Raw genomic sequence first — 25,608 nt, forward strand, 5'->3', positions numbered from 1 at the left:
AGGAGCTCCATCTTTTTACTTCCTTCCTAATTTTCCAAGTACTGGGTCTCGGCTGACTTATTTAACCTCTCCATGAGGTCGCATGGTCTGATTTCAGGGCTGTTTCTTGTGGAGGACAACGTGAAGAACATTCTGTGCCCAAGTTCTGCCAGTGTCTTCATTGGCTGAGAAATGTCTTACAAGAACCAAGCGCCTAGTAACGTTAATGAGCTTGCACATAAGTGACCTTTTGAGGTCCCAACTTTTTCCGGGAGCCTTGTTAGTCTCCTGGTCTAAATATAGCTGCCTGGATCCAGCCACTTTTCAGCCCACTTGCTTGTTCAGATTCAGGCTAATATCAGCTGGCTCTGCATGGGGCATTTTATGAAAAGTCTGTGTAACAAACAGCAGATATTTGAAACATTTTGCAGATCACAGGAGCGCACAGCAGGTACGGAGCTGGAGAGAGGCCCCGCCACCTGTCGTAGGCAATAGCGTATAATGAGGACGAAGGCAGCAGAGGGAGTTTGCATCTTGGCCCAACCCCGGGGTGGTGCACATTTGCTCCTCCTGCCTTGATTTTGGATTCCATGAGGACAAAGGCTAGCAGGGTCCTTCTGTCAACCTCGAGTCTCCCCTCTGTAAAACGGGAGAGCTAACAAGCAGTGTCCGTGGTATTGCAGAGTTAAGTGAGGGATGGGAACAATGAGATGGGGAGCATCAGCTGGAAGAGTGGCTCGGGTCCTTCCACAATAAACTGCGCTTCCTGTTTCCTTGCCAGGATCTTGTTGTAGGATGTTTTGATCAGTCATTCCTTAGCTCCGAGGGAAGCAGAGCTGTTGCCCAAGAGGAGGGGAGGGAGCCATGCAGAGGGCGGGCTGAGGAGACACCGCCCCGCCTTTCCCTATCAGGAGCTCGTGTGACCCGTCCACCGTGGCCAGAGATTCGGGACAGATGAGAATAACAGAAAGCACAGTTCTGTAGTTTTGAATTTTGCAGGCGGAGGAAGTATGCCAACCTTGCAGGTGCTGTTTCTGTGGGAAGGCAAAGATGGAGACTGGTACCCAGGACTGCATTCTGCTTCCACCATGCGCCCTGCAACCTTGATCATGCCATGTAGACTGTCCCCGTCTCACCTGATGCTTCCATGTGATGGCGCTCGTGAACACACTTCCCAGGGCTGTGAGGACGGGCTGAGATCGCAAACAACCCGAAAGTGCCTGGTGCCCAGTACGTGTTCGTTAGTGCGCAGTCTCAGAGCAGGGTGGACGGAGCAGAAAGGGTCTAAGCAGAGACCGGGGGAGGGGAGGCAGTTGATGGGATCGGCTGTGTCCCTGACCACGTTCTCTAATACTCCATGTACTTAGAAAGTGGAGAGAGCCAAGACATGGTGCCTTGCTCCACAGCTCCGGCGTTTGACCGAGAAATGCGTCTTTGCCTCCTCACCCTCCCTGAGCCTGGATCATGATTAGAGCAGATGCACGGATGGACCCCAGGACAGGGGGAGGCAACCAATGTAGGGAAGGGATGCTTAAGCTCCTCAGAGAACATAAATTGTAGCAAAGTTACTGCATTAAATTAAAACAACCAGTCTTGTGTAGAGGGGTAGATGTTCCCTAAGCGCCTTCTGGTACGATACAAAAAGACCATGGATGGACCACGGCAAACTTCTACGTAGAATGTATTGCCCAGATCAAAAAAAGTAAGAACCCTCCCCCCACCAAAGAGAAGGAGTGGAAGGGGGATGGGCAGGAGAGACACGGGCGGCATAAAAACAGCCACAAGCAGGTGCATCTCTGAGGGCAAATGCTGGTGTCAGTTCAGACCAGGAGCCTCAGGTGTGGGTCTCCCTGTTCAGCCCCGGGAACATCAGCAGAGAAAAAGAAGGGTAGAAAAGTCCCAGCGAGGGCCACCCCCAGACACGCATTAGGCACTGATGTGAATCTGCTCGGCAGCAGACCATCGTCCATTCCTGTCCTCAGGATAGTCCAGATCCTGTTCCACAAATACAAACACTCGGAAAAAATTCCAGACGCACCCATGCACCTTGTACACTGGCCTGCATCCCTGCGTTTCCCTGCTGTGACCTCCTGCGTCTCCAGAACCACGTAGGCCCGTGGGGTTCCCGTGAGCTTTGGTCCACTGGAAGCCACTGGTGGAAAACCAGAAGTTAGAAAGGAGGGAGACCACCTCCTCCTTTTCCCCAGCATCTCTGGTGGGGTCCCCGGCAGCTGCAGGAGCAGGGCCGGGCAGAGCAGGTCCCAGAAGCCTCAGCAATGTTTGTTCAGCACCCCTGCTTCCCGCTCTGCATCAGGAGTGAGTTCCCAGCAGCCTTGGTCGCGCTGGAAGTGTTTCCAGCAAGTTCAAGCTCCAGGGACACCGGTAGCTTCCGAATTGAGGTGAACACCGACACCCCCTCCTTCTGGCCTTTCCAGCCCCTCCAGTACCTCGGTGTCCAAACCCCTGCACTGGGCCCCTTTCTGCGCAAAGATTGGAGTCCTTTCTGCTTTCCTGAGAGGACACAGCTCCAGTGCGGGAGTGAGCTACTGGAAACAAACATCAACGCAGACAACTGACAACAGGACCCACTTCAATCTGCCAAACCACGTTTGAGTTTCTTAAGTGGGGTCTTTCCCCTTGAAATTAGGAGAAAAACTAAGGTTTAAAGAAAAAAAAAAAACCCACAAGTTAGAGATAAGTGTGTGGGGGATGTTGAGTGTGTTGAGTATGTTGCAAAGGAAACAAAATGCAGGTGTTTACTGTCCTTCGGACACCGACAGCATGCAGGGTAAGGCGCCACGCACACCTTTCCTAGGTTATTTCGCTGCAGATTTAAATCTCGCTCACACCCCCTCCCCCCATGTGATTGCACATTTCCCCATTCAGAATAACACTTGTCACTGCCCTAACAGACATCTCTGACGGTACCTTTACTTTCTCGCCTACATGTCCCCGACCAGGGCAGGATGGATTCTGAATCCAGCACACCCCCATGGCTCCCGAGGAGTTCAGCAATGCTACCTGACGGGGACTCTGCAGTAGGGTTCTGGGGTACCCTGTTGGTGCCTCCCTCCTGAAAAGCAGTGCAGCCTTTCTAAACTCTTATTTCAAGGCTCCAGACACCGTGTAATTTCTTTTTCAAGTGCCCAGGGTATACTTCTGGCTTGACGTGTGTGACCTTGGACCATCTCAGCTTCCTGAGTGTGCCCCCACCCCCGCACCAGATGCTACAGCCGATGTCTCACATCACCAGCTCACTGCTGGGGCTAGCGGTGCCCTGCCACTTGAGTTAATTGGATGTTTCATGATCATTAAATTAAATGGAGAGAAAAACGTTGGCTGACACTTAGAGGAGCTCCCAGGATGCTTGAGCTGAAACCCGGATTCCAAAAGCAGATGTGTGAACAGAGCTGTTGGGCTGACAGGCTGCCAGTGAGCCCAGTACCGAGGGGGGTCAGTTAAAGTGTACTGGGGATGACTCTGGGGAATGAGGTGTTCGGTACCTGCCCTGAGAAGACAAGACAGAGGTCGGACAGTGCTGGGGAGGGTCCAGAGCCAAGGGTGCAAACCTGAGCAGAGCTTAGAAACTTTTTCTTGAATGAGTGAAGGTATGATTGACTCATCGCTTGATCGTCCCATTCATCTGCAGGTACATACTTCAGGGGCTCTGAGGGGAAAGTGTGAAGTAGAAAATGAGAAGAAAACCCTCCATCATCCAAGGCTTGTGATTCCCCTTAGGTGGGGGTTTCATGGTTGTTGGGAACTGATCTCTCCTGATTGTGGAGGCTTGGAGAACAGTGTGCGAGAATTGTCTCCTTTGAGAAGTGACGCACTGAGATTTGATTGACAGCTGAAAAGGCTTTAATGTCACTGGCTGAGCCGGGGGGTTTTTTAAAAGGAAGGGAGGGGGGGCGGGGAAGAAAGGAAGAGGTTTTCATTCACAAAGAAACTGGACATGCGCCCAAGGAAATGAGGATTCAAGCTGACAGTGGCTAATGAGAGGCTTAGCGGGAAGGTGCTGGGATGACAGGCGAGCAGACGCACGGGTGACTTTTCAGAAAGCATCAGTGGGTGAGGAGGGCCGCTGTTTTAGGTAGACTTCTAGCCTGCAGGGCCAAGTGCCACACCAGGAAGGAAAACCGTCTTTACCGCAGACCCACAGTGTGACAGTCCCTCTTCTGGACTCTGCAGGATGAAGAATCTTGGACACATCCTAGAAAAGGTTTCCGGGAGACTTTGTCATCTGGAGATTTATTTTCGAAAAATTTCATGTTTTTGTTTGCTTCTGTCACAAAAGTATTTTGATTACCAACATGGCCCTGGCCTCGTGGCTTCCGAGTACCGGCCCTCCTGCCTGCCTGGTATCAGCACCCCCACAGCCTGTTTGCCTGCCAAGTTCCAGCCCCAGTGGGTTCTTGCACTCCCCCACAGGCCCTGCTCTCCCTCCTCTGCACTTTAACTTGATCTTTCCCCTCCCTGTGGCTTCTCTCTCGCCCATCCCTTTGCTTCCCCCCACCCTCCTTTACTCTAGATCCTTCTGGTGTTGTACTGATGAAGTTCTAGAACCTAGGTAAGGTTCGGTGGGCTGAGGTCCGGAGCCGATGACCAAGAAAGAATTCTTGAGATATCTTTGGTGCAAAATGGTGGTTTATTAAAGCACGGGGACAGGACCCGTGGGCAGGAAGAGCTGCTGCCCTGGGTTGTGAGGGATGGCAGGTTATGTACCTTGCCGTTGGGGGAAGGGGTGGGGGAGGGAGGTTTCAATGGAACTTTCATATGCTAAAGAGGCCTACAAGTTGCCGGGATACCAGAGGCCTTGTGGCTTGATCGATGTTGTCTTTAGGCCGGCCATTAACATCAAGATAGTTGGGAGATTCCTGGTGGGATGTCACAATCCTGCTATCAAGCGTCTTTGTTAGTGAGATTTAGGTTCAGAAAAGATTTAACTATATTTACATTTCCCTTCTACCTCAGCCTCCTTCAGTTTTGTTTTTGGTGGGGAGGGAGACGTTAGGGCTTGAGGAACTGAGCTATTTGCCTCTGGAAATTGTGCTATTGATAAGGTAACTTCTTTGTTAGTAGATCTCTAGGACATTTGTAAACCAAGGGAGACTCTGTCTTGCAGGATTGTGATCTCTGCAAGGTAATTATTTGTTTCTCGCTTAAGGCAGTCAGGGGTGCCTGAGGAATGTCACACACAGTACCGAGGGGAGCAGGTGGAGAGGGGGTGCAAGGAGCCAGCTTTTGCTTTGTCCTCAGCCAGCCTCCTGCTCCCTCATCAGTACCAACCTGCAGACTTACCCACCCACCCCGGAACCCCAGACATCGCCAGTGTCACACCTGCAATGACCTTTTTTCTCCCTTTTCCACCCCTGTGCAGTGCAAGTTACCACCCGATTATGAGCTCTCCCAGGCTGGGGAATCTGAGGTACAACTTGCTCATGGCCATGTTCTCCTGCGCTACAAAGTAGGCGCTCAGTAACAATGTATTTAATGCTTGCATGAAGGGACTTGATTTGTTTCCCTCAGAGTGCAGGGCCATTGTTGGAGGGAATCTGCATCGATGGGTGATCAATGGAATAAAATGATTCCATTCATTTGCCAAGTAAGGAATACAACTATGCTACTTCAGTGTTTACATTGTTAATTTTGTTACAGAAGTGACCTCCTTGAGCATATTACAAAGAAGGCTAACGATATCTTTGACTACTATCTAAGGGCAAGACCCCTCCCCTTCCCGAAGAAAGCATCGCTGGTTTGTTGGTATACATTCTCCACTTTTTTTTTTTTTTTTTTTTGCATGCTCTACTCACTGCCAGGTAACACGTAGGTGTTGGGTTTCCTTACCTTTACAAAATCTGTTTGCAAACACTGTGGGGGCCGCAGTGTGCTGCATTCGGCTTGCGCGAGCTCCCAGAGCTGGCTGTGCTCCTCTCTTCCCAGCTTTAGACACTTCTAGGTAGCTTAAAACTGGCCATGGGTGGGACTTGTTGCTGCAGGAAATCCACAAACACCGTGAGCCTGGTGTGTTTGGAAAACCACCTGTTAACCTATGTGCCAGCATGCCACTATCTGGGGGGGGCTTTTGTAAAAGAAGATGACTCCACAAACATTTGTGCACACACCTGCTTATGCAAAAGTGGGGAGAGCTTCTCTAGGGGAGATGACGAGAAGCCCCAGTGCTAAATCAGTCTCAGGGTGTGCGGGTTTAATTTTTTTTAACAAGGACAACCAAAACGGCATCTAACCATGCCAGTTTAAACTCCCATCCACAGTGCATGAGACTAGTTCTCCCCATACACCTAGAGGGGTAGCACCGAGTATCGCGTTTACGTTTGCATTTCCCTGAGGCTGACCCAACTGTTCACGTGGGTATTTGTCCTTTTTATTTCCCCTTTATGTGAATTTCCCATTTATGAGTTTTCTTTCTCTTTCTTTGGGCCATTTGCTCCTTCGTGATGCAGTTTTGCTCCCAGCCTCCAGCCAAACACATCTTCGAGAGTGACCCTTGGATCGATCAGGTGGAAAATCTCTTCTCCGGGGCTGTAGCTTGTCCTAGAACTTTGTTTGTAGGTAAATTTTGTCATCGAGAAAGTCCAACCTTTGAAGTCTAATGTACCGAAGTTCTACCTACTGGCTTGTTCCAGATGAGCTCTCCTAATACATGTTTATGATTTATTCTTCTTAACAGTCTGGGGCTGTAAGGACACTCCCATTTACAGAAGGAGAAACTGAGGCTTGGGGGAGTAAAGGGTGGGATAGGATCTGTGCCTGGGTCTGTTTGGCCTCGTTATCACTTTGCCTTTGAGCCAAGCCTCCATGCTGCTCCTGTGGTGGCCCCTAGGGGCCCCTGCCAGCCACTCCCAGCACTTCCTGCTGAGTCTGCCCCCCATTGGGCATGTTTCAGCCATGCAGATGTTGCCTGCTGGAGTCTTCTTGTCCTTCCAGATGGTCCCCTTGGATCAACCTTAAAATAGCACCAGGCCAGCTCTCCTCCCCACGTGCCTCAACGCTGGTCCATAAGCAACGCCTCCTTTCTGTCAACAAATTCCAGATGCTTAAGCTTATCCTAATACATTAGCATCCATCCTGTTGACCTGCAGAGGCGTGAAATGTGCACTGGCCCTTTGGTTCGTTCCCAGACTGTGGGGATCTGTACCAGGCTCTCTGAGTAGGTGTGCCCTGTCTGGATGAAAGGAGCTGACATGTCTTTTCTCTCCTCCACTGAAGGAGGCGCAAATAAAGACTGACTTCCCAGCAAGGACTCTTGGCAGACCTCTGCACATATGCTCTCTCCAATATCCTTTCTTCCTTCTTCATCTGCCACCATGTGACTCCTCTAACCTATCTGAGGGTCAAGAGCCATGGTTCTCACCCTTTCCCTCCTAAGCCTTGCTCGGAGTCTGGCCCTTGATGTTTGTTTGAAGGTCAGTTATGGCCCCTGTCAAACTTCACTTTTTTTTTTTTTTTAATATGTTCAAATCCTGGTTATTTATTTATTTATTTATTAAAGATTTTTATTTATTTGACACACAGAGAAATCACAAGTAGGCAGAGAGGCAGGCAGAGAGAGATGAGGAAGCAGGCTCCCTGCTGAGCAGAGAGCCTGATGTGGGGCTTGATCCCAGGACCCTGAGATCATGACCTGAGCCGAAGGCAGAGGCCCAATCCACTGAGCCACCCAGGTGCCCCAAACTTCACTTTTAATAACCCATAAAAATGGTAGTTTCTGCATGTTAACCAACTGGAATTTAAATAAATCCTTTATTTTTATTTATTTATTTTTAAAGATTTTATTTATTTACTTGTCAGAGAGAGAGAGAGGGCAAGAGTGTGAGCACAAGTGGGGAGAGCGGCAGGCAGAGGGGGGTAGCAGGCTCCCCACTGAGCAAGGACCTGATGCAGGACCCGATCCCAGGACCCCGGGATCATGACCTGGGCCAAAGGCAGACACTTAACGACTGAGCCACCCAGTGCCCCTTAAATAAAAACTTAAAAGAATAAAAAAAAAAATCCAAATTTAAAGAAAAAAAAATGTAAATTTAAATCATTTTACAATTAATGATGTGAAAATGAGGTTCTTTGTTTCATATGTGTTAATTGAATGTCATAATCAGAGATTCATAGTCAAGTATACAAAGAGTTTGCATTAACAAATCTTGTTGCTGTTAGGAAAAATGGTTGTTTTCATCTTCAGACCATGAGCGTCCCCCCTCCAAATTAAGTGTGCTGTATTTCCTTCCGTCTTGATTTATGCAGCATTTAGGACATATAACTGAAGGATTACTTGAGTTTTGGGGTTTTTTCCCTTAGTATAGTATAAATCCCAGGAGGACAGAAGCCTGTCTTCCTTGTTGCTGTGGCTGGAGAGTCAAGGACACGTCTCCCTGCCTCCAGGCTTGGTGTTGAGTCGGTGGATGGACAGTGGATGGAGGGATGAGAGTGAATGATGAGCTCTAGGGTCACTCCCAGACCTCAGGGAGAGAGCCCTCCCTCTCATCCCTGTGTCTTTGGGAGCCTCACCTGGTCCCCAGTATTGATTGCTGTGGTTGAAAGCAGTTCTGATCGATATGTTAAAGTTTAAAGCACAATAAAATTCGTGACTCCTGTAAATGAATGTTCTTGTTTATCTTCCGTGAAGTAAATGTCCTTCACCTCAGTTTCCTGAAATATGTACCGACCGCTGACCACATTTTTATAGATCGGTACCAATGACACTAATAAATTTCTGTTCATTGTGCAACTGAATATACCAGGCATTGTGCTTGGTCTTTTGTAAATATTATAAATCCTGCGAACAATGGAGGAAAGTATCTCTGTTCCTATTTGCAAAGGAGGAGTCAGGATCTCAGCTAGTGCATAAGTGGGTAGAGTCAAGGACTTGGGTGTTCCTGAGTCATTGTTGTAGTTGGGTTATTAGTTTTGTTTCCTCAAGTTTAACCAGACTTCTCTCGCTTTTTGTCATTTTTTGTAATGGTCAGGTGAGAAGAGAAGGGAGTTATTATTATTTTTTTTTATTAAAAAGGTCAGTGAGTTAATAGCTTTATACTTTTGTCAAAACTGATAAAACATATTTTTTTAGTTCCACATTCGACAAATATCTATGAAACAGCTACTGAACCTGCTTTGCAGGCTTTTAGGAGTTTTTGAGCAGAAAGAATGTAGTGGGAACCGAAGACTTAGTCTAACACAGGAGGAGGCCATTTTTATGCCCGCTGACAGAGAGGTGCGTTGCATGGTGAGAGCCTGTAATCACGGATTTGATCCCATGAGGGAGATTAGAGAATATTCCTATGGAAAGAGATGACTGAACTGAGGGCAGGAGGGTGAGCAGAAGTCAGCTGGGTCCTCAGGGAAGGGAAATCCTGCTGTGCATGAAGGGAACGGCATGGGCGCAGCTGATGTGATGACAAGGAGGGACTGGCTGGCCCGTGTGGCTGCAGAGCACTGAGCAGAGGAGCCAGGGGCGAGACGAGGACAGAGAGAGAGGTGGGGAAGGCTTTGAGGACTCTCTGAGAAGTTGCTTCCCTTTACCCTAAGAGGTATGGAAAGATTCTGAAGGCTTTTGATCAGGGGAACAGCTTGGTCCTATCTGCATGTTGGAAACATTCTTCTCTGGAGACGTGGTAGGGAGTCAGTCCTCCGGAGGGGCAGGTGGAGTAGAAGGGAGTCCCTTGGTGGTCCAGGTGAGGGGCTGCGATGGAGCAAAGCGGGAGCATTTGCTGGGGGATTACGCTTGGGAGGTGAAGGAGAATGTATAGGCATGGCTCTCAGATTTCTGGCTCACACAAGAGACCGGATCATAGAACACCTTACTGACATAAGGAATCTTGGAAGAGAAACCAGCTTTTTACCTTTTTTTCTTTTTTGTTCCAGTGGTAATATGGAAAAGTGACTTTTTTAAAAAAGATTTTATTTTTAAGTAATCTCTACACCCATTGTGGGGCTCAAACTCATAACCCCGAGATCAAGAGTCACATGCTCCAACTGAGCCAACCAGGCACCCTGGAAATTTTAAACAGGTTTAATGTGTGGTGCCTCTAAAAATCCAAGCAGATGGTTTCAGGTAGTCAACTAAAAGTACAGGTCCTGAACTTAGAAGAAAAGTCTGGGTTAGGGACATAAATTTCTTTGAGTGTCCATGTGTCACATTCCATTTTATGTGCTGGACTTAGAATGCAAACAGGCAAACTTACTGCTCTCCTAGGGTTTCCCTTCTGGTTGGAGGGAAAGACTGTCGATAAGCCTCCAGTGGTATTGCCTTTTGGAGAAAAATAACTCCCTGAAAGGGAGGGAGGAAGCGCTGAGGGGAGTATAGGCATCTCTGACTTTCAGAGACGTGACTCTGACACAGAGACAGAGAAGAGCTACCAGAGTCAAGAATGAAACTAGTGGAGCTTTACTCCCAGAGGTCAAGGGAAGAGTGTATTTCAGGGAGGAGGAGTTGGCCAACATGGCAGGACCCTGCTGGGGACTGAGCCTGACGCAAGCTCACACTTTCCATAAAATCTGAGCCGTGTGTAGGGTGCTCCCTTCATGGGGATAAGGGGCCAGAATGCAGGTGGGTTTTTATTTGTTTGTTTTTTGTTTTATTTTATTTTGTTTTAATTTAATTTATTTTTTAGTGTTCCGAGAGTCATCGTTTATGCACCATGCCCAGTGCTCCATGCAATATGCACCCTCCTTAATACCCACCACCAGGTTCACCCAACCCCAACCCTCCTCCCCTCAATAACCCTCAAGATTGTTTCTCGGAGTCCACAGTCTCTCATGCTTCATCTCCCCCTCCAATTTCCCTCAACTCACTTTTCCTTTCCTTCTCCTAATGTGTTCCGTGTTATTTCTTATGCTCCATAAATAAGTGAAACCATATGATAATTGACTCTCTCTGCTTGACTTATTTCACTCAGCATAATCTCTTTTAGCCCCATCCATGTTGATGCCAAAAGTTGGGTATTCATCCTTTCTGATGGAGACGTAATACTCCATTGTGTATATGGACCAGACCATATCTTCTTTACCTATTTGTCCATTGAAGGGCATCTTGGCTCTCTCCACAGTTTGGAGATTGTGGCCATTGCTGCTATGAACATTGGGGTACAGGGGACCCTTCTTTTCAGTAAATCTGTATCCTTGGGGTAAATACCCAGTAGTGCAATTGCAGGGTCATAGGGTAGCTCTATTTTTAATTTCTTAAGGAACCTCCATACTGTTTTCCAAAGTGGTTGCACCAACTTGCATTCCCACCAACAGTGTAAGAGGGTTCCCCTTTCTCCACATCCTTCCCAACACTTCTGTTTTTGTGGGGAGGAGGGAGGTTGGAAGTGTGAGTGGGGTAATGAAGAACAATGGGCACCAGTAGACATCTGTTGGCTGAGCTCATTGCTCCAGGAAGGAGGGAGATAGGGTAGTGGCTGGAGGGGCTTGGAGTTTTGACTTCTGTGTGTATTTTGTTTCTAATGAGAGAAAACTGACTGTACTTAGAAGCCATTGAGAAGGAACTAGTTTAGAGAAGCTGAGTATGTAAATTAAGAAGAGAAGATAATTGAAATGGTCATTAAAAGTTTACTTTTTCTCTGAACCTATGCCAGACGCCATGGCTGCTGAGATGAGCCACAGCATTGCTGAGCCCCAAGAAACTCCCCCAGACGTGCACACCAGCAATGCCAAGATGCTGGGTGTTCCTGAGGAGTATGGAGCTCTGTGCATGGTAGCCTAGCATTGGGTGGGGCTGACTGCCCAGGGCGTCCAGCTGTCCCCCTGTCCCCAGACCCCGACAACTTAGACTGGCCCACGGGTAGTGGCCATGGTGCATAAGCAGCAAGTTTGCAGGATTGCCTCCATGCCAAGGTAGAGATGTGAAGACGAATGAACGTGACTTAGCAGGCCATCTGGTGATTGAATCCAAAGCTGCACTAATTGATTCTGAGGACGTAGGCCTAGTGCTCCGATATTGGAGCCAACTGGCTAAGCATTGGCTGACACCCAGGCAGGTGCTGCTGTGACTTTCAGGTGCTGGTTACAGAAATTTCTCAGACACAAAGGCATTGAGAGATCCTTGGCGAGGGTCCTTCATTGCCCCGGCAAACATCAGGCGGGGTGGGGAGGGGCAGAAGGAAGGGACCTGGACTGGGATGCTGGATTCTGGGATTCAATGCTCGTTCTGCCCCTGGTCTGGATTATCCATCTTCCTAAGCCTCCTGGTTCCTATCTGTGAAATGGGTTTATAGAACTATGTGATTTTCTTTTAGCTATCAGCCCCCATATTGAATGAGTGGATTCTCAGACTTAGAATAGCAGCTCATAGATGAAAAGGGAAAAACTACCTTCCCTAGTAAGGACAGGGGTAATCACGTCCCCAGGATAAACTTACCCTTATGTTGCTAGACTCCTACTGTGCATTTAGTTTATTCAAATACTCACCTTGGTCACTGGGAAGACCCAAACAACCGGTCTTATTGCCTATACCTTCACATAGCTTATAGAGGGTGGGGAAGCTGGTGGGGTAAGGTGATTCCAAGATGAGTAAGCAGAAAGTGGACCATACGGGGCACAACAGTGGTGTGAGAAGGACAAAGTGCTTCTTACTACTACACCAGTCCTTGTCTTATCTATCAGAATGGCCCTTTGGAAGAAGAGGGTCTCATGATTAATTTAGATATGAAGAACAGTAGGCTTAAGAGGACACATAATTTACAAGTGAACGGAGTATCTGAACTTGAATACAGATCAGATTTGGGAACCTGCCTTCTTGTAACTACACTGAATGGGAACATCTCCAGAAAGAGGTGACATGTGAGAGGTCATTGAGACACAGGCAGGATTTTGAGATGAAAATGAGGCTTTCGATTCGTGAAAGAATATTAATTGTGTGCCATTTATGCCAAGCGCCTTGCTAGATGCCAAGAGCACAGCAGTGAGCAGCGCACTGTGCAGGCATGAAGAAACCTTCAGTCTCACGACAGGACACCGAGAGCTGTGCCTCTGCACGACGGGCGTCCTCCACAAGCTGGTGCAAAATGTGCCGGGGACAGGGCAGGGGGCAGCCATCCCTGCTGGGCTTCCGAGGGGAGAACTTCCGAAGAAGGGACAAAAATAATAAGGCTCGATGGATGAGAAGTAGAAAGCTAAGTGGGCAAAAATGTCCAAGGAAGAAGAGTATTCAAAAAATACCTCTGGGGTGCCTGGGTGGCTCAGTGTGTTAAGCATCCGAGTCTCAATTTAGGCTCAGGTTGAACTCAAGGTTGTGAGATCGAGCCCTGTGTCAGGGTCTTCGCTCAACATAGAGTCTGGTTGAGATTCTTTCCCTCCCTTTCCCTCTGCCCCTCACCCTGCTCACACTCTCTGTCTCAATACAAAAATAAAACCTTTAAACATATATAAAAATATAATATATATTATTATACTATAAATATATTATTATTATATAATATATAAATATATGGTAATATAATAAAGGATATTATATGTAAGTATATAAATATATATATATTATGTGTTTTTATATATACACATATATTTATAGATTACCCACTTGGGGCAAGCACTATGCGAAGCAGGTCCGATCAGGAACAACTCGTATTTGGCATGGGGGACGTCCCCATGAGCTAACAGCTCCTGACCAAAAAACCAGAATTAAGAACGTGATTAGAGCACTGAACAATGATGCTCGCTGTGCCCCCCGCCATGGCCCAGCAGCCTAAAGAATCTCTTGAGTGTTCCTCACACCTTCTCAACAGAACTGTATGACTGACCAACATACGGTATTGATCATCTGTGATGGGTTCGAAGTGCAGGATCCAACAGGTGGGTCCACGGAGGAAATCATACCCTTTAGTCAAGGAAACACAATGATGATGGTCTTTGTTAAGAATAGGGGCTGTCTGGAATCTAGTCCTGCGCAGGCCCTGGATTCTCAATACGTTTGATGAGCGGGGCGGTGGGGGGGGAGGCGTGTGTGCATGTGCGTGTGTGCGTGTGCATGTACGTGTGTGGGGGGAGCAGTTGCTCGAAGGACAGCACCTTCTGAATGCTAAGCGGGCTTGAAGAGTAAATATATGAGGTCCAGAGGTGAGGACACTCACTCTAAGCCGTGGCCGTCAGAGGAGGCTTGCTCACAGCGAGAGCGTTTGAAATCGGTCACAGGGATGGAAAGGGCTCAGCTCTGGCATCCGGCCCTTGGGCTCCTAATTCCCTGAAGTGTCAGTGCCAGCTAAACAGGAGGCTGCTGTCTACACTACCACTGTGCCCGACACTGGTCCGGCTGTGGGCAGGAGCTGGTGGGGCAAGTGCAGATGAAGAAGGAGCCCAGGGCCTGGTCAGGGCATGTCCCGGGAGCCCTTCTGTCCTGCACCTGCTGCATGTGGAGCTGAAGGTCAATTACCGGGCTCGCGGGGGCCTGGTCTGAGTCAGGATGACCCCTCGTGATCCAGATCACCAGTTGGGCTGGGACTCTAAAGCAGGCAGTCCAGCAGGAGAGCCTGGGGTCCTCGAGAGATGGAGGAGGGCTGAGTTGGAGAGGGGAGCACTGGCCCTGGAGTCATTCCCAAGTTCGCACACGGACAGACTGCATTTCTGTGGCATTTGGCACTGATGTCCAGCAGCAGGAGAAGGAGCTCCGGGAGGGAAGGGGGATACGCAGGAGCATCCGTGTCCCAGAGGACCAGCTCAGACCACTCTGGGCTAGCCCGGAGTCTGGGGGAGGAGGTGAGGGATGAAGGCACAGGTCTCCACGAGAACGGCTGGGCTGGCCTGCATGTGCTGTGAAGGTGCCTGGTTCGCTGGAATCAGGAGTGGCCTTCTGCCAGGGCTTCTAGTGTGCACACCGTCATTGTAGCCCCTGCCCTAAACTTTCCGGGCACCCCACCCCTTGGCTCCTTGGCCTGGCCCCTCCCCCCAGGTCCTCACATTCCCTCCAGTCCTTAAATCAAGGGGGTACACCCTGCGCAGCAGAGGGCCAGCAGGATCCCGTGCATCACTCCTCTTGGCATGGATTCCGATGGGCGGGCACTTGCGCTCACCGACTTGGAATATCTGGCCCCCTTACCCGGTTACAGGCGCGGCCCAGGCGTGTGCCCTAATGAGCAGGATGGAGGAGTCCAGTGGGGGAAAGTGAGGTAGCGGAGGACAGGGTCCAGGCGAGAATGTCCTGTGAGGGGAAAGAGCTCCACTGATTCATGTCTCAGGCTGGGGCAGGGTTAGGGCAGCCCTTGGAGGCAGGAGGGGGCTGAGGCTGCTGATCTTACTGGACTGGTCAGTCGTATCTCAGTCCCGGGCAGCAGAGCTGGCTCTCCCTCTGGAGGGACCCTCCATCCCTGTGGAAGGAGAGGGCAGAGTGGCCACCTGCTTTCAGCGACTCAGTGCTGACCCTGGGAGGTGGGGTCCCTGCTATTGTGGCAAGTCACACCTGCCTCCTGCGTGCTGTGGCTTCCCGTTAAGGCCAAGGTCACTGTGGGCTGGGCAGTGGTTCTGTCCTCCTGGGAACATATCGGGGCCCATCACTGGGCCTGGGCATGGTCACGGCAGCTCCCACAAATATCCGATTAGCTCCAATTGTGGCCGTTCTTCGTTCTCCTTGGGAAGCATATGGCTGGGGCAGGTGGCTCAAAAAAGCCTGAATCACATAAACAGGGCTCTTTGTCTCCCATTTGCTGTCTCCTGATGACTTACGAACAGAATGGGTTTCAGGATTACAAGACGGGGCCTTACACCCTTCTCAGAAAACCCCACCTTGTGCCTTTCAGGTGAACATAGCACCTGCTGCTCGCAGGGGATGTGAATCGGTGGGGGCGGGGGGGGGCCGGGCCATCGTGAGGTGTAGCAGGAAACAGCCAGCCTCGGGAGCGAGCTGCTCCAGCTGGGGTTCAGCCCGCTTCCGCAAATGTTTATGAAGTGCCGCGGCCAAAGTCTTAGGGCTTGGGTCACTCGGAGCTTTATGCAGCTGCGTATCCTATAGATACTTGTCGGGACACCTCACGCAGAGCTGGCTCTGTGCTCAGCCCTCACCTTGACGGCGGCATCCGCACTGATCATGGAGGACGCAGGTTTTATTCTGAGTGCCACGAGGGGTGATGGCGTCCGGCTTGTATTTTGTATTAACGGACCCAAGCGTGGTGATAGTAGGAACGTGTTCGATACTGAGAGAAAACCCTAAAACGACAGAGGAAGGACTAGATTAATCAGAACCACGTTTTGAATGTGAATTTGCAGGATTCCAGATGACTGGCTAAGGGGCTGAGGGGACGAACCAAAGGTGACCAGGAAGCGTGGTACTGCCATGGGTAAGAGCAGGGGAAGAGGCACATCCGGGAAACAAAAGTAGAGGTTGTGTCTTGGGCCTGTAAGTTCAGTTTAGGGTGTGTATCCGACATCGAAGGAGTACTGTCTCGGGGCCGAGGGACCGTGCACAGCCACGCAGGAGAGGGTTGGGGCTGGCGTCGCACGGTTGGGAGCTCTCAGCGTCTGAGTGGTGCGTACGGTGTTGGGGTGGCTAGGGCCCCTTGGGGAGAGAGAAGAGCCCGTAAAGGAGGAAAGACATGGGTTCAAGACCCTGATGGGGGTCTGCAGTGCAGAGATGGGGGAGGTGCAGGAGGAGACACGCCATGGGATCGAGGGGGAAGCAAGGTGGCCAGCAGTAAAAAGCCATAGTTATTGTTATTTTCCCTCAGAACTGAGGTTGGGGCGTTAAAATTCACCCCAAATCTCTCAGTGAGAATATTCCTCCATCCTTGCAAGCCATGCCCCCGCCCTGGTCCAAGCCTGCTCTCTCCCCAGAGCTGGGGGCACCTGAAGATCCCCCTTGAACTTCCCCTGAGAGTTTTACTAGCAGCTGGTAGAATTCTTTTGTGAGTCCTTTCTACAGTCACATCTGCGACACACCGCTGTCCACGTAGCCACACCTGCAAGATGTTACCCCTCCCCGCCCCCCTCCCCTCCCCCATGCTGGGTGCCCTCACGGGTCCTCTTGTTCAATCCCTGCAGCCCTGGAACGGGAGTTCTCTCTCATCCCCAGTTCACAGGGTAGGAAACTGAGGCTCACACATGGGGAAGTTCCTTGTTCGTAGGAACACAGTGGGCAGGTAGCAGAGCCCAGGGCAAACACATGGCGTTTCACTCAAATCCGTTTCTTGTCCTTGCAAAGGCAGGAGGCTGTGCGCTGGGCTCGGCCATAGTTGGCTGGTGGTTAGGACAGATCTGCGGGAAGCCGGCTGGGTCCCTGGAGTCTGTTAGCGGTGACGTGCTGGCCTTTTACATTTGAGATTACATAGCCCTGCCTGTGATTGGCTAACAGAGTGTTACCAAGTGCTGGTCTTACCGGGCTCCCTCTAATAGGTAGGTCGCCATGGTTATAATTAAGTAGTTAAGCCTGCTCGGAGTAGATGGGAGAAAGCTCACTGCTGAATTGCAGTGGCAGCCCTTGTTCATTTCCAGTAGGTTAAATGATGGTTTTTGTTTGTTTGTTTGTTTTTGCCTTCTTTGGTTTAGTTTCTGTAAACATGAGTTTCTGCAAGGCCTTGGTGTCTGCTGCATAACTTGATTCTTTGTGCAGAGTAGGCTAGGAGTCCCATATCCTGCGTGCAGGAACTATTGCTGGCATTCAGAAACTTCTGATCGTGCCCCCTCTTCCCCCTGCACTCATTAGTAATGACATCACGGATGGCTTCTGTGCATATCTGAGTGACTAGAGTATGCACAGCCCAACCCTCCATCATCCTAGGGCATCACTTCTGCAAAACACAAGGGATGGAGTGATGTGAGTCCAGTGAGGATAGAATGAAGTTGGGAAATGTGGGACTAAATGTCAGAGAACATTCTTTGCCGTTGCTGTAGCATCACCAGGGACTGGTGTTATGTCCACCATATGGACATATGGCCCATGAGTGATAAACAAACTTAGGGATGAAAGGATGCAATAAAAGCTCAAGATTCAGAGTCCCTGATGTACCGCTTACTGTATTTGATGCTGAAGATGCAACTTAACCTGTGATCATCAGCTTTCTCTTGAGTCAAATGAAGCCTCTCACACCCAAGGTCAAGTGAGATGAGGGATAGAAGGTAGCTAGAGCTCAAGCGAATCCCAGGATAGCGTCTAAGGAGCAATTTGCAATGCATGAGCAATTCTGTATTTATTATAGTTTATGGAGAAGTGATGTTTCCAAACCATGTCGTTAATAAATAACAATGTCTGGGCTCAAACCCAGTTTGTTTTACAACTTGGAGCTCGGTTCAAATTGATTAAGTAGGCCATCTAAGATGTTGTGAGTAATGCAGTGTGTCTGGAGAGATGAGAAATGCATTCAGACAGGAGAGGTCCAAGGAAGTGAACAAAGGGGTTGCCCATGTCCTGCCCTGTCCATGCCCATCCATGGACAGATGCCCATCCATGGACAGAGTTGGATACACCCCAAAAAGGACTCTGATTGTCCATTTCTGAATTCTACTGTCTTGCATAGGACCTGACACATAGCTGTTGTGTTGATTAATAAGAATTTAATGACTACGTGAACATGTTTTATAGCAAAAGCCACAAAAAACATATTAATCTGGGATTATGGGTAAGGCATAAACTCATATCCTTGTTTATTAAAGCAAATTATTCAATATTCCATGGGCATCCCATATTTTAAGTAGAAAGCAAGGGAAACCTTTTTATCTTTTCAAATGGCAACACAAATGACAACTAAAACATAGCCTTTTATTGATGTTAGTAATATGATGTGCTTCAGACACTGAAGGTACACGTATGTCCGCGTCTCTCCAGATATCCCACAGAAGTGCTTTTGTATCTAAGTGCCCTGTTAGCAGAAACGCTAACCCACTAACCCGCTTCCCCCATCTCACACTGGCTGAGGCGCTGCGGGTTACACGGTGAGATGGGATCCTGTTTCGAAAGCCAGGCTGGGAAGGACCTGGGTCTTATCTGTCTCTTGCTACTGGGGCTTCACATGGGATATGGGTGTTCTGTTGAAGGGGTCCTTTAGAGTTCCAGGAATTCTGTAGCCTCAACGGTGAGCTCCTTGCTGGTCCAGTCATCTGCGTAAGGCTTTGGGGCTGCCTCAGGACTTCCAGGGGTCACTTTTTAGGTGACATTTACATGCTCAGCCATTGCTATTCAAAGCACAACCTTTGTGCTGAATTAGATGGATGCACAGAACTTTCTAGCTCACGATGAAACCAAACCAGCCCTTCTACTCATGAACCCTTGGGCCATTGTGAACAGCTGGAGTCGTCATCCTTGAGCCCAGCTTTCCTGAAGCCACCTTTAGTTCCAGGAAACAGTAGTGCCTTATCCATACAGTATGTTAATACGTCTTTGGTTGGGTGACATCTGCGCATCCAGTGGGTCTCCCCACTTGCAAATTCCCGAGTCATCAGAGCCTTGGCTGTTGGCTCCCAGGGGTTATACCTTCCCTGTGTGGATTGTTTCACTTGTACTCTTGTCACAAGTATTTCTAAGGGGTGTAGCAGCTTGGATGGAATCAAAGAAGGACATGTCATCCCTCTCTAGCTTCACAGTAAGTGTTCCCTGGTCCTACCAGCCAGAAAACACTGAAGGGATATGGGAAGTCACTCTAGTCATTCTCTCAAGAAACGGTGCACATCTGCTTCAAGGTGTTTTTCTTTTCTGCTTATTCTTTGAAACGATTAGGAAAAAAAAAAAAAAAAAGTTTGGCTTCAAGGTGACTTTCTGTCCTGCCTAGAAATAGCGGGAGAACCACCTGGCATCAAGAATGATTATCACCTTCTTCTTATTAGGAAATCTGCTCGGGTTGGGAGAATTTTACAGTTAAGCATACTCTACTCATGTCATCTGAGGCTCAGATTCATTGTAGAATTTAGGCAGGGCAGGACTCTTGCCTTCTTTAAGCTCAGATTTAACGGGTTGCCCAAGGCCATACAGTGAGAAAGTGTATGTGTGGGGGGCAAATTGAGAAGGAAGTTTGCCTTACTGAAGGAGGTCCTGTTTTATTTTTTTAAAAGGTTTCATTTATTTATTTGACATAGAGAGTGGGAGAGAGCACACAAGCAGGGGGGAAAGGAGAGGGAAAATCAGGCTCCCTGCTGAGCAGAGAGCTGGACTTGGGGCTCTATCCCAGGACCCTGGGATCATGACCTGAGCCAAAGGCAGACGCTTAACTAACTGAGCCACCCAGGCACCCCCGCCCCCCACTAAGGATTTTATTTCTTAGAGAGCGAGCGAGCAAGAGAGAAAGGAGGTCCTGACCTTGAGTGGCTCTTAGTCTAACTTGGCTTTCCCACTCCTGTGAGCTCTGATGTATTGGAGGGCCCTCATGTTGGAATACAGCCTCGGTGTGAAAAAAATCAGTGATAGCTTCTCAGCATCTTCTTCGGTCAACAGTTCACATCTCACCCAGCTGCTTCCAGGCCTGGAGGGTTGGAAAGAGTCTCCCCAGAGTTTTCACTGTTGAGCACAAACCTGATTCTCCGGGGAGCTCCTCTGTGCCAGCAGAGCCATGGCCATGATCTTGGAATCGGAGTGGAGTAAATGCCCATGGGAGTGCAGCAGGCTTGCACTCCAGGGCAGGGCGTCCATCGCAGGTGAACAGCACCTACACTGTGTAATCTGCACTCGCAGAGGCCTCTGGGGCTGGGGTGGGGGCGTGGCGATCAGCAGAGGGAAGGTGTTCCTCCGGGTTGTAGACATTTAGAGATAATGTAGATATGCGGATTGTTGGTACCGCTCATTTATGTGGTGTGTGTGTGTGTGTGTGTGTGTGTGTGTGTGTGTGTGTGTTTGAGCGAACTCAGCAGAACCTCAAAGTCTTTTTACTCTTGCCTTCTGGCCTGGAATTCCTGTTAAGCTGCTTGAAACTCACTCCTGGATTGGTGGGAGCTGTAGAGGAATCCCTCTGCCTCTGTCCTATTCTCTTTCTCCTACTCCCTCCTCTCCTTTTCCTCTTCCTTCCTTTTTCTTCCTTCCCCCAACTTCTTGCCACTAATTCATTTGACCTTAAATTTCCAGCTGTCCTTTCACGTACTTATGTGTGGTACCAACCCTGAGACACACAGAAGCAGATAGATATTTGGGGAGACTCTACTCTATACTTTCTGATTGGACCCCATGAGTGGAACTCCAGTTAAAAAATCAGTAAAAGCATTCTAAAGAGACCTGTGGCTCTTGACCCCACCACGAAGAAAGGGCAGCATCCTGGATGTCCCCAAGGTCTCTAAGGGTGGAGAGAACATGCACGTTCCTCGTCTCTGGGTGTCCAGTGCCTGACCCATACAAGGACGGTGAGCCAGAACAAGTGCCCTCAGGAGAGCTCCATGAAATGAGCTGAAGAGCTGGTACTAGAAATTCCAGGAAGAGGACTTGCCAAGGAGAAGAAAGCCACCTTTCCTTCAGAATGTCAGGAAGAGGGAGCCTAGATAATGGGCTAGGTATCAGCGTGCGCATTGTCACGGTTGAGGGAAGATTTCCCGTGGGGACGAAGGAGGCAGGCATTGTCTCTGTGATGCCCACAGTTCTGGAAGGTGTCTGTGATCAGCGAGCCTGCCCTTGTAAGAAGACCTCTGTTTTATGCCCTACTTACTAGTGAGAAGAAAACGACACAGGAAGTCCTATAGGGCATGAGAAATGCCTCATGCAGGGCCTCATGGGGGCACTTTGGGATTTGGTGATCTGTGAAATCGTGGAGTCCTGTGGTCTAGTTTGTCAGTCTGCTCAAAGTCAGAGGAGTTTAATCTGCCATAGAAATACGGCCAGCGAGCGGAGCCTGGGTGGCTCATCAGTTGAGCATCTGACTCGATGTCGGCTCAGGTCGTGATCTCAGGGTCATGAGATGGAACCGCACGTCAGGCTCTGTGGTCAGTGGCGAATCTGCTTGAGATTCTCTTTCTTTGCTCCTTCTTCTGCTCCCATGTGTGCACACGCTCTCTCTCTTGCTCTCTCTCACTCTCTCTCTCTCATCTAAAATAAATTTTTAAAATATTAAAAAAGAAAATGTGGCCAGTGGAACTGTATTCAACAGAAAATGCTCAGACCTTTTCCTAAGCACAAAGAGTCATCCCACCACAGATCGTATACTCAGTACATGCCTGGTCTTAGGAGCTTGATTTATTTTATGCTTTTTATGTCTGTACGGATCCCAGGAGGTCGGGGTGGATATGCCCATTTTTCACATGGAAAGCTGTGGTTACAAGGGGTGATGTCACTTGCCCAAAAAGGCCGGTGATTGAACTGTTTTGCTGGCTGTCCCTCCTGGTGCTAGACGGCTCGGTGCTGCTCTGACCTTCAGAGTCGTTACCCCATCCATCCTCGGCCACGGTGTCGGGCTTGCTGATAGATCAACTAGACCTTGACAGTGATAGAGAAAGGGCTGGTGCAGCAAATAAAAACAGAAAGGCATTTGCACACAAGGATCACTTCTACTTAAAAGCCACATCAATTTGAATCCAGCGGGTCTAAATAGGTCTGCATTAGCCTGGCAATTCTCTTTCCTTCATGATGAAGTGCAAATTAGAGCAGACACATCTAAGCGGCCTTGGTAACGACCTGGGACTTCACATGTTTTTCTTCCCTCTGCTCAAACTCCAAGGCAGGTGTTAGCTTGGGTGTCACTCTGCACTGGGGGCTGAGAGCGACCCTTTGTTCCCGTCTCCCCAGGATTCTTCAAGGCATCTGAGGACAATGCACAAGGCACTTGAGCTGTTTTTCTTTGCTGGTTGCACTGATTTTTCCTGTTATTTTCTGGGCTTTCTTTGTAAACATGCCATTTCTTTCTTTCTGTAGTGAATATAGAGGATCAACCTTTTTTGCTAGGAGATGGGTACATTTTGTTCCTTCACCTGGGATTTCTTGGTTGTTAAATAGATAGACGTGAGGATAAATTCTCACGATGCCTCATCACATACAAATACCAAGACTCCTGCCTCTTTTCTGTTGAGCCGTGGTTCTCTTCATCTGTAGTAAAATCTTCCCTAGCCATTTCCTGGAAGGATTAAGGAAATGTAACGTACATGAACTCATGTTGGAAGCTGCAAAGTACCGCACCGCTGGCCATTTTATGAATAGGTAATCGTTGCCTTATATTGTAGAAACATTAGCATTATTTATGTGAGAATGTTTTTTATATTTTCCCTAGCATGCAGTTTATGTGTTAAGTGGTTCTGAGAAATTCACCTGTTTGCTTTCCATAACTCTGGTCAGCAGATGCGGGCAAGTCTCTCATCCTCATGAGACAGACGTGTCTCCCCGAGGTTGAACTCAACGTGCAGACAGGGTTTAGGGATTAGGGTATACTTGGAATGCTTTGGAAGACACAAGGAGTTGAACAAGGTCCTTTAAAAACTTTATGTCTAGTACCATTGGAATTCACTTAACCTGAAACTCCAGACAGTGTTCTCCACATCATACATGTTATGTGAACAACATTTTCAGGAGAGAGATTCTGAGGGCACAAGGAGGTCCTTGGAGAAGGAAAAGAAGTTTTTGTCTTTATTTTTCTGTTCTTCACTTCCTCCCTGATTTCAGGAGAGGAGGATTGCAGAAAACCTCACAGAGGAGGGGACATGTGTGCAGGTGAGAAATTGAGTGGGCACTGATTTCCAACCAAGGAGCACTGCACAACAAGATCAGATCATGTGGTCTGTAAGGGATCAATAAGGTTCTTCTGAGATGACAGGCTAGTTCCCGCAACAGCAATCTTTATAGGGTGCGATGCCATTCTTCTGTGGTTTTCATGTTTGGACACCACGATGTGTCTGGGGGTCGTTACCGTCCTTGAGCTGGACTGACATTGGAGGAGGCCACAGGTACGGGACGGACCTGGAGTTCACGGGCTCTTACTCTTTCTTGTTTTGCAGACAGCAGCAGCCTGCACTCAGCCTACGCCCATGAGAACGCCGTGCACAGCAGGGTCTTTCAGATCTTGTACAGGAACGAAGAGGTCTCCATAAATGACGCCGTCCTCTTCCGGGCTCATTTGCTCTTAGATGGAGAAAGGGTAAGTCACGCGATCTGCTGCCAGCCACAAGGGCTTTTGTATCCATTGCTGGGTAAACGGGAAGTGAAGGAGGAGCCATAGATTTGCTCTGAAGTCCGACAGGATTCATGACTTTAGAGAACCCACGCACTTACTCATTTATGCTTTTTGTACTTTTTCTTTTATCCATATGCTTCCTCCTGCCATGTTCCGAGCAGTTTCCATCAGCTCCCTGACTGATGCTTTTGTTCATTCTTCATGTGCCCGTTTGTTTGTTGGTTCTGGGGCTCCGTCAAGGAGTCAGTCAGCAGATACCCACTGGGTATCTGCATTGTGTGGGGCTCTGTGTTGGGCCCTTGGCTGGGGGACAAAGTGGCAGGAAAGGTGGCAAGAACTCTACCCTCGAGGGATTGGACACCCACCGCCCTGGTGGGTGACGTGCACAATGCTAGCTGAGTGTTCAAATAAACAAAGGGCCCCCGGGATGGAGAGATGAGCTCTGTAGGGGGCATCGATGGTCCCGGCAAGGAGCTGGCTTCGAGACGCACAAACTCAGAGTCCCTCAGATGGAGGGAAGCAGAAAGGGCACCCCATGCAGAGAGGGTGGGCAGCATGAGAAAAAGCCCATAGACCTTGGGGATCTCATTCTGTTGGTAGGAAACTTGATAAAAAATTCTCTATTCCTCAGATTAACGTATTTTGAAGAAATATCTGAAGTCTAAGCCATTGCTCCCACTTGCCCAGTCCCACCTCCACTCCCCATCCCCACAGCCTGGCTGCTCATTTTTTGCTAGAAGACCTTGAATGACGTGGAAGTCCCTTCCCATTTTAGGAAAGTCGGATTAGAGGCATGTTCCCCACTTACATCCCCTAAGTGGTGCGTGGAACGGGCCCTGCTGGCCAGGTGACATCCTCCTCCTCCCCGTGGTTTTCTGTCCATGTCTTTCACGGTCTAGGTGGTGACCAGGTCCCGTTTTGTGGCCAGAGGTGAAAAATTGTCCCTCGTTCTTCATTCATTTATCATCTATCTGTCCCTCAGAGACAGACTGAGTACTGACTAGCACCTGTTAGTGGCTAAAGCTAGAATAAGAAAATATCCCTGGTGTCTTGGGGCTTGTATTTTAATGTCCGATGAGCACGTTACAGTGAAGGGAAGTAAACCGTGTGCCACCCTGTCCCTGAGCCTCGCAGTGCCCGCCGCTCGGCTTACTCGTCTATAAGGAGCACCCACAAGGGCCTGAGATTGGGAGTTGGCACCCCTGTTGGAGGGCCTGTGGGGCTACCACTGGACCAGCATGGAAGAGAGTGCTTGGCAGGGCAACTCTGCAAGGCTTCTGCTTCCTGATCACCCGGAGCTCCTGCTCCGACACAACAACCTTCACACGAGATGACGCTTATTCCCTGGAGGACAAGGGACAGGCAGGAGAAGTCAGCACTGAGTGAGATCACAGTGCCGAGGAGCTGGGCGTGCGAGGCGCTCGGGGAGACGGCATCCCTGGGGGAGGGCACAGCAAGGACAAAGGCCCTGAGGTGGGAATGAGGTTGATGTGTCCCAGCAAAAGCAATAAAGCCAAGGTGACTTGCACCGTGAGTGGAGGGAAGGAGCAGGAGGTGAAGCTGGAGAGGCGGGTGGGGCCAGACTTCCTGCTGCCGGTGCGTGGGAGGGAAGCCGGGCTCGTTCTTG

At 49.3% G+C, this 25,608-nt stretch overlaps 1 protein-coding gene across 2 annotated transcripts in view; it reads left to right on the forward strand.

Annotated features, from left to right (window-relative positions):
- Window positions 1–25,608, forward strand: part of FAM135B (family with sequence similarity 135 member B) — a 269,959-nt gene that overhangs the window by 153,683 nt on the left and 90,668 nt on the right. For both annotated transcript variants that reach the window (XM_032873483.1, XM_032873484.1), the window contains exon 4: window positions 23,806–23,945. In XM_032873483.1, the coding sequence (XP_032729374.1) occupies window positions 23,806–23,945 (140 nt within the window). The remainder of the gene's footprint in view (window positions 1–23,805; window positions 23,946–25,608) is intronic.

The sequence above is a fragment of the Lontra canadensis genome, unplaced genomic scaffold (genome assembly GCF_010015895.1).
Source record: "Lontra canadensis isolate GAN:19392208 unplaced genomic scaffold, GSC_riverotter_1.0 scaffold49, whole genome shotgun sequence".
Taxonomy (NCBI): Eukaryota; Metazoa; Chordata; class Mammalia; order Carnivora; family Mustelidae; genus Lontra; species Lontra canadensis.